At 37.0% G+C, this 13696-nt stretch overlaps 1 protein-coding gene across 1 annotated transcript in view; it reads right to left on the bottom strand.

The window, feature by feature from the left end:
• The window catches only part of LOC109536334 (semaphorin-1A), a gene marked incomplete in the record, with an annotated part of 203269 nt that overhangs the window by 20867 nt on the left and 168706 nt on the right, over positions 1 to 13696 (bottom strand). The window contains 1 exon segment of the mRNA XM_048667827.1: positions 1041 to 1149. Coding sequence (XP_048523784.1) covers positions 1041 to 1149 — 109 coding nt within the window.

Below are 13696 nucleotides of genomic sequence, written 5' to 3'. Positions count from 1 at the left end.
TCTAAATACATTTTTCTTGAGACGTCGGAGAGACTTCTCTGAGGCTGTATTTTACTGGTAAAGAGTTATACTACAAAGTACAGTAAATGAAAATTTCATTACTGACTGACCAAAAAAAGTTATGGTACCATTTTCTTGAAACAAAGCTAAATTAATTATTGAAACTTAACAAAACGCTGAAATCGACGGCTTTTTTTTATTTTTCAGTAAACTAATGAACGGAATTTAATGTAGTTTATCTGATATCATAGGTATTATTAATACTTGAAAAAAAGGATAAAACTTTTTTCAATAGCATCAACGGTTCAACAATTATGCACAAAAAACGGGCTTTCGCACTTTCTTTAATTATTTATAAATAATTGTCTATAAACAATGTTCCACAGCCGGAAATCGAGCACAAACTATAGCCTCAATATTCTGACATCCTTTCGAACAACTTCCAATAATCTTTTACCATCATATTTTCAGTGCCCGAAACAGGCCTTTTCAAGTCTAATCCGACTGGAGTCAAAATACGCCAATATTTATCGTGAGCCAAAATAACATGTGACAAAAAATCACAGATACTTGGAACAGGTACGATCTTGGAACAGGCACACATGGAACCTGTGACTGAAAAATACTGGTTTGTGGCATCCTAATGGGAATTGCATGAAACCATATAATTTAAACAAGCTGCACTGCCTTTAGGAAAAAAGATCAAACGGATAATGGCCCGCTTGTGGTTCCCGATTAGTCACAGTTCTTTGACATCTCTTTCGCTTGTTAAATTCGCAAAGAAATTGGGCAAGTCATTTGCCGATGAATGAATACGAACAATGGGTCTCGTCTCATCCGGACGAACTGAAAGCAGTAAAGAAGTTGGCTTGAAGGGAGATGGTGATGAGTTACAAGTTTTATTATCCAAAGGAGCTAAGAAAAGGGATGCGTAACAGTCGCGGACCTCAACTTCTGTTAGGGGACGATTTTTTTCATACCACCCAGCAACGCTGTAACGATGATGTTTTCTGCTGTCTTCAGCATTCATGTGCACTTACCTCATCCTTTCCTTTCATTACACACATTTTAGCGTCGTGCTCGTTTGAGTACCAAATGAGTCGCTGTTGTTCGCCTAGCTCGGAAAACGTCAGATTGTAGACCACATTCCTGAAACAACAAGACGTCGATTGAAATTGAATCTACACTAGTAGCTTTAGAAGAAATAATTAAAACGAACCGTTTTCGAGCACTCAAATAAATTATTTAATAGTTGGGCAAATAACCAGCGGCATAACCGTTGTAGGGCAAAACGGCCACTATTATTACTTTTTCTTGCAATTACTTTGCGGAAAACTGCGGCCGTGCATTATGCAGTACGCAGCTTGTTGCAATAAAATAAATTAGGGAATTAGGCGCATTTCCGCTTTACAGCTCAGTTGTCCTTAAGTCCCAACTAGTTATATTTATGGTTATTCGCAGGATTCTTAACTGTCTTTTCTATGTAGCTCCGAATAAATGGCTTCCACTAGACGCAGACTGGATCGCAATCAAGGAAACAGCTCAATAATGATCATCAGTGGCGGTCGAGTTTGTACTTATATTTTTATTGTGCCTTGAATAGCTTTTGAAACACTTGCGATTGTTACAATTCACGAAATGAACACAACCTGAGCCGAGCGTATACGCCAAGTGCACCGACTAAATGTGCACCCAGGTCAACTTAAAACACCGAACATCTTTTACTTGGGTAATTGACGCACTGGGTTTTGGATGACCGATGAATTGGTGTTTATTTTTTATTTTTTCCATTCTGTTCTCTTCGCTCCTGCTTTAAAAGTTAGTGCACAGACTTTTATCGAACTTAAACGCCAAGTGCACTGACTAAATGTGTACGCAGGCCAACTTACAACACCAAACGCCTTTTGCATTTGTAAAAGACGAAGTCTGCTTTGGACGACCGAAGCTCTGAATAGTTGTTAAGTTTTTATTTGTTCTTTTCTGTTCTCTTCGTTTCTGCTTTAAAAGTTACTGTACATACACACTTTTATTGCGCTTAAATATGGCACGCTAATGTATCAGAGCGTTGAACAGCATTCGAAACATCTGCGATTGTCACAATTCACGAAATGAACACAACCTGGGCCGAGCGTCAACGCCAAGTGCACTGACTAAATGTGCACGCGAGTCAACTTACAACACCAAACGGCCTTTGCTTGTGCAATTGACAAACTCTGCTTTGGATGACCGATACTTTATTTTGTGTTTAGTTTTTATTGTTTATTTTTTCTTCTCTTCGTTTCTGCTTTAAAAGTTAGCGAACACGTTCTTATTGCGGACAAATATGGCACGCTAAAGCCTCAGCGCGTTGAATAACGTCCCAAACATGTGCGATTCATATAATTCACGAAATGAACACAACCTGAAGCGGGCCAACAAAGCGTTCGCCAATTATATTTACAACATTTACAAGATTTTGCAAAAAGAAACACTGAATTTGGGCGTGCGCGTGTTCTTACTGAGAACTGTTGCTGGATCTGGTACATTTTGAAAAATCAAGACAAATCCTCTTAATGATTTAATTGGCGCAGTCGAACAGCTGATTGCTGAATAATTTACTTCCCATTGGTGCGAGTGGAAGGACGGGACAATGAAGGATGCATGGTTCCTTCCACAATCAGGGCCTGAGTTGAGACAAAGGCTTAATTAAGGCCTCATAGGCGTGCTCTATTTAACAGTTTGGTTGTCGCGCAATAGATTCCACATGAGCCTCAATGCCTGTGGCTCGAATGGTTCTTGAGAAACTTCGAAAAAGCAGCGTCATGTTCAAGTGGATTTTGCAACTCAAAAAAAACCACGCAAATCTAAAATTTCTTGAATTCAAGCATTTTTTGAGAAAACTGCTAACATTTCCTTATCGATGGTTCACTTTCTAAAAAGGTGATTTATTTCTGTCTAGAATGATGTACAAATGAGCATTCTTGCTCGTTTTGCAACCGGGATATGAGCAAAAACGGGACGGAAAACATTAAATTTTGGCATAATCTTGCACCTAAGTGTTTGATATTCAAATTTGCTTTCTGGGCCAAAACTGTTCGAATTTCCTCATTCACGTTGTTACGACTGAATCGACTTTTCATTTCTTTATCCAACGATGCCAAAACGATTTATGTGGCTCGAATGGTTCTTGAGAAACTTCGAAAAAAGCTGCGTCATGTTCAAGAGGATTTTGCAACTCAAAAAAAAACACCCAAATCTATAACTTCTTGAATTCAAGCAGTTTTTGAGAAAACTGCCAACATTTCCTTATCGATGGTTCACTTTCTAAAAACGTCATTTATTTCTGTCTAGAATGATGTACAAACGAGCGTTCTTGCTCATTTTGCTTCCGAGGAACATGCAAAATGGGACGGAAAACATGAAATTTTGTAATAATCTTACGCCACCCTTGCACAAAACGACGATAATTTTTCTGATTTCATAGACAACAGAAGACTGTATTTTTCTACATAACCCCCCCCCCCCTTGAATTTAAAGCTCGATCCGCCCCTGCTTTTGATAGCTCTGATAAGCGGTTGTAGCTGGAAAGAATCCACCAGTGGACGAGTGAAAACATCAGGGTTTCCTACGCAATTTGATGTTTTGCTCTACTGAAAAAAATCAAAATATCTCCTCTTTTCGCCGCTCTTACCACTCTAAGCGTTTACAGTGCCCAACCGAGCAAATAAAGGATGGATAATCCATCGGCGAAGCCTAAAATCCAATCTAATTGAAGTGCATCTTGCTGACGAAAAGTCAAATTCATTAAATGTTCACGTTTGGAGGAAGCATGGCTCTCCTCATTAGAATCCATTAGGACTATTAAATATGAGGCACTTATGAAACGCTCGACTGAGGCCGCGTCAAATAGTCGTTATTTCGGGCAGATATATTATTTGGAAAAACCAGGATTTTTTATTCGCTACAATTAGCAACGCAAGAACGTGCTTAGACGAATTCTCAATCAGGTCGGAGTTGTGAATTTAATACGCCCAAATTATACCAGGCGACATAATAACAGGAATCAACGGGAAGACGAACTTTGAATTCGTTTTCGAGCCGAATAGAAGCAGGATAATGTGTGATAATAAGAACGTCTGTATGTGATGACGGTCCGAGTACCAACGCCTTTGATATCTGATGAGTCCCTTGTTTGCTATTGTCGTATCTTTGTCGAACGTAGCCAGCTTGCGTGAACAGCAAATTAAGCTTAAAAGGATGTGCAAAGTGAGAGAACGACTGTTTTGTTTCAGCTAAATTTGCAGATTTGTGCACACGAACCAAAGACCAGCAATTGAGAACAAATCCCCCAAAAAAGTCCTTGTTAAACCTATATGGAAACACTTGTAAACTTTGAATAGTCAACCTTTCTTCTTTTCCTGCATTCTCTTATGTATAACCTAATCTAGAGGGCAAATGCCTTGCGATAAATTATTTTATATCGGAGCCGGTCCGAAGCGGTCTGGGTCCCTAACAAGATAACAAAGAAACAGCAAACCATTGCGAGAGCAAACGGTTTCTTCATGGTGTCATATTTGCGCAAACACAATTTTGAACGGCAATTTCCGCAGAAGGGCTGAAAAAATTCACCGGCTATCACAGTGGCTTTGGTTCGTCTTTTGTTATTGTTGTCCTCAGATCTTCTAAATGCTGGAGGGTTGGCTGGAAAATTGCAGATTTTAACCGTCCACCGATTTCTGGCGCATTACTTCCAGAGAATCGATTTGCCATGCTTGACTCATAAACAGCATATTATCATGTTTAGCGTGAGCCATATTTATCGCTTTTCGCTGTACGAGGAAAAAGTTTCCGCTGCAAACTTGTATACGATTTTCGTAGGTCGTTTTGTTTTTATCGATATCCGTTCGCTCTATCTTTGCTAGAGCTAGACTTCTTTATGGTATTTGTTCGTCGCCCGTTTTTGTCGCCCTTCGCCCGGATACTTTACGTTTTATGTCGGGAGACTATTGCTGCGAAAACACTATTCTCAGACGATATTAAATATTGCGATCTCTATGGACAAGATCCAATGGGGATTTTTCCGTTCCATCCTCCTTTATCCAGATGTTTTACTTTGAACAGCAGTTTCGTTTTTTTTCGAATGTAATTGTCGTTATTTTCATTTAACACAGTTGAGAAGGCAATAATGGCGAACAAGTCTCATTAACCACTAGCAACGCGGAATGTTTCTACTTGTTTGACTCCAATTTACTTTTTAGTAGTCCCCACGCTCCTTTATCGTATTCCTATTGGACCTCATTGCAACGAGATATCGCCTTACCACTCGACAATTTAGATAATGAATGCTTCTAGTTGGCTGGCAGTGCCTTTTTTGTTTCCCAATTTACTGCTACGTGTCGGTGGATTTAAACATTTCAAGGGTTTTTTTGCACAATTGCGAAAATCGTCCCAAAGAAATTTAACTCGGAATAATTTTGTTGGGTGGTAAAAGTGTACGTTTGTGCTTTCAACTGCATGGATTTCGGCGTTGCTTTTGGCATCCCATCTGCTGCCACCAAAAGTTCTTCTCAACAAGATTCGTCTTGATCAGTTACGTGCACTTCTCTTCTTCACTGTTTCGTGGCATTAAACCACGCTTTTCTTCGTCTTCTAGACTTCTATGTGATTCAAAAATTCATAAACTTCAAACCAGTTCCAATACGGCTTTGAAATTTTGACAATATGAAGAAGAAATATGGCTAAATAGATGACAAAAATTTCAATAAAATCAACAAATCGCAAAATTTAAAAATAAACACTGAAAATTGGGGTTAGAAAGTGACCAACCGCCAATCTGCCAGCGACGTTTGAAAAATTCGTACATTTTAAACGAGAGCCACTAGACATATGCAATTTTTACTGTGTGAAGGGCAAAGCCGGCTAAATATATGAGGAAATTTTCAACTAAATCGAAAAATTGCCCAATTTTCTAAAATGAATCAAGCTTATGTTTCAAAATTGACAAACCACCAATCTGCAAGCGACGCTTGAAAAATTCAAAAGCTCCAAACCACATGCAAAAGATCTTTGAAATTGTGACAACATGACGAAGAAACATTCGTAAATAGATGGTAAAAATTACAATTGAAAATACAAATCGCTCAACTTAAAAATGAACACTGAAAATTGGGCTTAAAAAGTGACCAACCGCCAATCTGCAAGCGATGGTTGAAAAATTCGTATAGTTTAAACTAGAGCCAGCAGACATATGCAATTTTCACAGTATGAAGGGCAAAGACGGCTAAATATATGAAGAAATTTTCAACTAAATCGAAAAATCGCCCAACTTTCTAGAATAAAACAAACTTAGGCTGAAAAATGGAAAAATCGCGAATCTGCAAGTGACGATTGAAAAATTCATAAACTCCAAACCACATCCAGTAGAGCTTTGAAATTTTGCGAACATGACGAAGAAACATGCGTAAATAGATGGTAAAAATTACAATTTAATCTACAAATCGCTCAATTTAAAAATGAACACTGAAAATTTTGCTTAAAAAGTGACCAACTGCCAATCTGCAAGCGACGGTTGAAAAATTCGTACACTTTAATCTGGAGCCAGTTGACATATGAAATTTTCACATTGTGAAAGGCAAAGACGGCTAAATGTATGAAGAAGATTTCAACAAAATCGAAAAATTGCCCAATTTTCTAAAATGAAGCAAACTTAGGTTTCAAAATTGATAAACTACCAATCTGCAGGCGACGCTTGAAAAATTTAGAAGTTCCAAACCACATCCAACAGAGCTTTGAAATTTTGGTAACATGACGAAGAAACATGCGTAAATAGATGGTAAAAATTACAATTGAATCTACAAATCGCTCAATTTAAAAATGAACACTGAAAATTTTGCTTAAAAAGTGACGAACTGCCAATCTGCAAGCGATGGTTGAAAAATTCGTATAGCTTAAACTAGAGCCAGCAGACATATGAAATTTTCACATTGTGAAGGGCAAAGACGGCTAAATGTATGAACAAGATTTCAACAAAATAAAAAAATTGCCCAATTTTATAAAATGAAGCAAACTTAGGTTTCAAAATTGATAAACTACCAATCTGCAGGCAAGCCTTGAAAAATTTAGAAGTTTCAAACCACATCCAATAGAGCTTACAAATTTTTGTAACATGACGAAGAAATATTTATAAATGGATGGTAAGAATTACAGTTGAATCTACAAATCACTCAATTTAAAAATGAACACTGAAAATTGGGCTTAAAAAGTGACCAACTGCCAATCTGCAAGCGACGGTTGAAAAATTCGTATACTTTAAACTAGAGCCAGTAGACATATGAAATTTTCACATTCTAAAGGGCGATGACGGGTAAATGTATGAAGAAGATTTCAACTAAATCGAAAAATTGTCCAACTTTCTAGAAGAAAACAAACTTAGGCTGAAAAATGGAAAAATCGCCAATCTGCAAGTGACGATTGAAAAATTCATAAACTCCAAACCACATCCAGTAGAGCTTTGAAATTTTGAGAACATGACGAAGAAACATGCGTAAATAGATGGTTAAAATTACAATTAAATCTACAAATCGCTCAATTTAAAAATGAACACTGAAAATTGGACTTAAAAAAGTGACCAACTGCCAATCTGCAAGGGACGGTTGAAAAATTCGTATACTTTAAACTAGATCCAGCAGACATATGAAATTTTCACATTGTGAAGGGCAAAGAAGGCTAAATGTATGAAGAAGATTTCAACTAAGTCGAAAAATCGCCCAACTTTCTAGAATAAAACAAACTTGGGCTGAAAAATGGAAAAATCGCGAATCTGCAAGTGACGATTGAAAAATTCATAGACTCCAAACCACATCAAGTAGGGCTTTGAAATTTTGAGAAAATGACGAAGAAACATGCCTCAATAGATGATAAAAATTACAATTGAATCTACAAATCGCTCAAGTTAAAAATGAACATTGAAAATTGGGCTTAAAAAGTGATCTGCAAGCGACGGTTGAAAAATTCGTACACTTTAATCTAGAGCCAGCAGACATATGAAATTTTCACATTGTGAAGGGTAAACACGGCTAAATATATGAAGAAAATTTCAAATAAATCGAAAAATTGCCCAATTTTCTAAAATAAAACAGGTTTAGGCTGAAGAACTGAAAACTCGCCAATCTGCAAGCGACGATTGAAAAATTCATAAACTCCAAACGACATCCAATAGAGCTTTGAAATTTTGAGAATATGATGAAGAAACACGCGTAAATAGATGGTAAAAATTTCAATTGCATCTACAAATAGCTCAGCTTAAAAATAAATACTGAAAATTGGGCTGAAAAAGTGACCAGCCGCCAATCTGCAAGCGACGTTTGAAAAATTCGTACAGTTTAAACTAGAGCCAGCAGACATATGCAATTTTCACAGTATGAAGGGTAACGACGACTAAATATATGAAGAAAATTTCAACTAAATCGAAAAATCGCAAAACAAATTTAGGCTGAAAAATCGCCAATCTGCAAGCGACGCTTGAAAAATTCCTAAACCTTAAAGCAGAGCCAGTAGAATTGTCGACTTCTGGCAAAATTAATAAGAACAACGCGTAAATAGATGATGAAAAGTTTAATTAAAGCTGTCTAGGAAGTAGGTGTCTAAGGAAGAAGGTATATATAGAAATGTAAGAGTAATAGACAGCAGTCAAAAGTAATATACATTTTAATGTGCTATTGCAAAACTAATACCCTTTCTGGTGCATTTCCAGTTTTACGATGTCCCGGATAAAAGCGCCATGTGCTTTTGACGATTCCTAGTAAGTTAAATGACGGGTTTCCTCGTCAGCCGTCCTTAACTAACTACGAAATATCAGCTTGTAGACTTATTACTGACGAAAACTGTGCAATTACGCAGCGAAAGTCTGAGTTGAGTTGTAATAATTCCTGAAAGGTATTAATTCGAGAACGCAGCAGGAAATCTCCAAAGCAGACGGAATTATTAAGTGATTCGCTGCTTTTGCCCAATTAAGCGGATTGTGGTGTTAATAGAGTTAAAGAAAATCTTCTGCCACTATTGCCGGGCTGAGTACTTAAAATCTAGCGGATCGTTTTCACACGTCCATTTTGCCCAGTTCGTCCAGCAGTAATTTCGAAGAAAGCAAGTCCTCATTGTCTAGCACGCTCTGTATGTGCAAGAGCTTCTTAATATGTGTAAGAAATAGTTAATAAAAAACGACAAAGCGGTTTTACGCGTCTTTGCTTCATAAAAAGCAGAAGCGAATGTGGCCAGGGTGAGCTGATCGGAAAACACAAACTCAGTGTTTTCAAACGAGGGTTTTTGCCATAATCAATACGCGTTAGAATCTAGCCTGCCTTCAATGGGTGACAAATGGTTTCGGGCTACATGATTTTCTTGTTATTCTCCTAATGTTAGTTGTTGACCTGGAATATTTATAAATCCCCCATTAGGAGTTTTAATTATTTGCTCTTGGTTATTAATCCCCGTTTTAGCCATGAGAACTGATTGCTTCGCTCGTTAAAGCTTAATCACTTCGTTTATGTAAAAGGGAAATTATTTATCCAAAAATCCGGGCGCAAGGCTTAAATTAGTGTTTCTCGAGCAGCAGCTTATGGAGTCTTGTTCGGAACTTTCAGTAGGGTCAAGTCTCCTAAAATGCTTCGACTTATACATAGTTTTGATAAGAAAGAATCGAAGGATCCAACTAGTTCCAACATAATCGACATTTTCGGCTAGAGCAAAAGAGAGCAAAAAACACCTTCGTTAAATTATGGTTTTTGTTCCAAAATTTCATAAAATGGAGGTTAATTATACATCATTTTGAACAGAAAGGCGCAAAGACTGCAATGAGCTTATTAAAAAACACGATACAATTTTCATGTCCGCAACAATCGACATTTTCGGCTGGTTGAAGCGGTTTTTGAGCCATTTACGGTCTTCAATCGACGATATCTCTTTTATCATGGACTCAAACACTATATATGTGTACATTGGGGCGCTTCTTAGGCCGGAAATAATCCATTGCATTCAAAAAACACATTTGTAAAACTTTGATGTGTTCAAAAATGTCGTCAGAAGGCAGTTAGAGGTTGAAAACTGTGACTGATCATTAGGATCAACTAAAAGTGAAAAGGGGAGCGACTGGAATAAGTGAACATCGCTGATAAGAGCCCCTCAATGCGTAAAAAAGGCAACATTATTTTTGGGCCCCGTTACAGTTCCGGCCCGCCCTCTTGTCGCAGAAAAACCAAATAAGTACTTTCGGGACAGTTGAGGGGTGAATTTTTCACCACAGGCCACTCCACATGAAACTGTCAAGAACGTAGCGCTTTTTATTGTAGTTGGCCCCCACGCGAATAAAACGATAATAAGAGGGTAGTCGGTCATGCAATTTACAAATTTGGGTAATTACTCTTGTAATCTGTGTTAAGTGTCGTTTTAATTAGGAAACAGTGTTGCTCGCGTTTGTTCGAATCGGTTTGCATCATTAAAAGCGTCTAGAATGCGACTGGTTCCATTAAAAGTTTTCGAAGAAAAAGTCGGCTGTTTGGCGCTCTGATTCTGGAACATTCAAGTTTTGCCACAAGTTTCTTTCGTTCGACTGCCCGTGTTGGTTTCATGTCGACACAACGTTAGTCAGTTCACACTGGTGTCCTCATTGTGAGTACATTTATGGAAAGTAATTACTTTATGCGACGAAATAAAGTTGTATGTCGACAACTCTGACCTAATTGCATAATTTGCACACTTCCATTGAAATATTACCGCTGATACTGATACAAGGTAATAACAGGTTGCCCTCAAAAACAATTTTACGCTCCAGATTGAACATATTCGTGACTAAACAGCATTTCCTTCATCAGGTTTTACTTATGTTTAATGTTTAAACTATGCCTTGCCACGATAACTTCCTCTCCTCGAAATCGAAGTTTCCCAAACAGAAATAAACCCATTAAGCGGGTAAATCATTAAAGAAAGTTGTTTAAATCTGTTGGTGAAATAAAGTGGACACACTCTTAATGTATGAATAAACGTATATTGATAAATGATAAAGAACAACACAGTACAGAAGTAGATTTTCGAACACGAAAACGATTCTGTATCAGCAACGATTTGACGACGACTAACTAAAAAGGTTGCTCTCGCGATGAACAAAAATTATGCTGCCTAAGCAATATGGCGTTGTGGTACACTGTGGTCCATAATATATATGGCTGAACTTATCTTGATAGTATTAAAAGCATTTTGATTATAGTCKTATTCTAACAAAATCAAAAACGGCATTCAAAACTTTACTAACATTCAGTCTTAAACATATCGAGCGAAGCCGGWGTAGGGGAAAACCTATTGGAAAGTATTCAATTAGGATGATCCCGTAAATCACAATTGTTCGTAATTAAGACGTGAACGCAACAACAGAGTCGTCTTTAATTGCTGGGCGCGCAATCATTTTCCGTTTTCTTGGTGCTCGTTACCCGTTAGCATTCGTTACCGTATTTTACGGATACTCTTTGTCCTTTTGTGTCCTTTTTCAAATAAATGAGGATGAAAAATTGCAAAGATTTTTCTGCTGCGAATATTATACAAAGCCTTTATATTACGTCTTCTGCTCTTTCACGTCGCCAGCAAACTATATCGAGCTGAAATTTATCGAGACGTTGTCATTTAATTGCGAACCTCGACAATGATTGGGACGATATTTTGAATTCCTGAAATGAAAAACCGGCGATTTCATAACATATGCGATTATGATTCACATTTCTTTTTATTTAGCTCGAGCCTGGTTGATGAATGCCAGGTGAAAATGCCAAATCCACAAAAGCCCCAGCAGGAAATCTGTCCGAATTCCAATTAGACATGTGCACTTTCCTAACACGTTTGATCCTGTTGCCGCACATTTAAATCAGAATTCAGGCATCAAACCCTCCCGTTCGCGCTTTGCGTCGCCATCAAAGCCCTCAAATATTAAAGCCAAAATCGTTTTTGGTCGTTTCCATTAAAAAATCGCGCACTTTATCTTCGCTAGAATTAAATGGGGTGCATTGAAAAAAATGCCGGTATTTTCCTAAAGATGCTTGTTCGCTTTGTTGTCGGTTGGATATCGAATTATTTGCCGATTTAATTAGGCTAAAGCCAAGAGCTTGTTTCGATCTTTTTGCTTTTTTTCCGGAAATCTTTACGCGACCAATTTCTCGAATAACAGGAGGATTCAAAATCAGTTTGTTTCAATAAGCTTTCTGAAGCGAAATGCTGTTGTAGATACTTTAATATATATCTTATCGAAGGTTCACTTAGCTTTGAGGCTTCCAATTTGGTTGAAGAAGTTTGGACATTTTTGAACCAATAATACAGATTTTTTTTTCAATTTTTCAAAATTTGGCTTGACTTTCACTGAACTTAAAATATTTCACTTTTGCAAAAAAATCCCAAATTTCCTAAATCTATGTCAATGGCCTAGTGAAGAAACTGGGAAAATTTGGTTTTAGTAGACCTACAAAGGAATTTTTGGAAATTTTAAAAAATTCAGTTCCTAAACGTAAAGAGCATAACTCTCGAAATTTGTACTATTTAGAGACAATGGATTGGTGAAGAAGTTTGGAAATTTTTGAGTCAATAAACCAACAAACCGCTTTGGCTGAATATAAAATCCTCGAGTCTGATGAAAAATTGTCGATATCCTAAACTAAATGAGGTAAAGTCTTGAAACTCCGGAAAATTATAGACAATGATATGGAGAAGAAGTTCCCAAAGTTTGGTGTCCATAATCCCTCAGGGCGAGTTTTTGCAAATTTTTGACTCTGGCTTTACTCCAAAAATTGGAGCTGCGCTTGCTGAACACGACATTGTCCAGTTTAATGAAAAAATCACAATTCCTAAGCGAAACGAGCTAAAGTTATACAATTTGGGCTAATTATAAACAATGGACTAGCGAAGAAGTAGGGAAAATTATGTGTCAAGAAACCTGCGAAAAAATTTTTCGTAATTTTTTTAAAAATTGATGAAAAAGGCACATTTGATGAAAAAGGCATTTGCCTGAACCAAACGAGCTAAAGGCTTGCAATGTGGATACATAGGTAGCAACAGTATAGACAAAGGTCTAGTGATGAAGGTAGAACTATTTTTTCAGCAATAATCCGCAGAGCAATAATCCGCAAAGCAGCAATAAGCAGAAAAATTTTCGGCAATTTGTGCTGAACATCCTCAACTCTAAATAAAATTCATAAAATTCAATGGAATAATTCCACAATTTTGACAAAAGAACAATCTACAAAAAAACGTAAAATTAAAGAAAGCGCGCTAATTTGTAGACCAGAGAAACATACACCCAAATTAAATTTACACCAAAATTATTAATTAACATTACCTTTATTAATTTAAATAATGAGATTAAGTCAAAGTCACATAACTGGCAATTTGCACAGACGAATTATCAGAGCGAATTTTCATATACTGTTTTATCCTACTATTGTTACACAATTTATTAACATACTCTTTTTTAGGTTCATTTAGGTTATTTTGATAACGATAGCAGAAAATAGCTATCGAAACGTCAAGGTAATTTTTCAAATTAATTTCTCTACTAATTGGAATTTTCTCTTACAGCTTGAGCCTAAGTGTGCCGCAGGATACCCTCTAGGTGGTAGTTCTTGATTACTTTTTGATAAATAATTCGTTCTTATTGCGAAATAGGAGCACTATTTATCAATCTGTAATA

Source organism: Dendroctonus ponderosae, unplaced genomic scaffold (genome assembly GCF_020466585.1).
Source record: "Dendroctonus ponderosae isolate FM_Combo_2020 unplaced genomic scaffold, Dpon_F_20191213v2 Dpon_F_20191213_6, whole genome shotgun sequence".
Classification (NCBI taxonomy): Eukaryota; Metazoa; Arthropoda; class Insecta; order Coleoptera; family Curculionidae; genus Dendroctonus; species Dendroctonus ponderosae.
The sequence above is the reverse complement of the archived record's forward strand: the minus strand, read 5'-3'. Positions and strand labels throughout refer to the sequence as shown.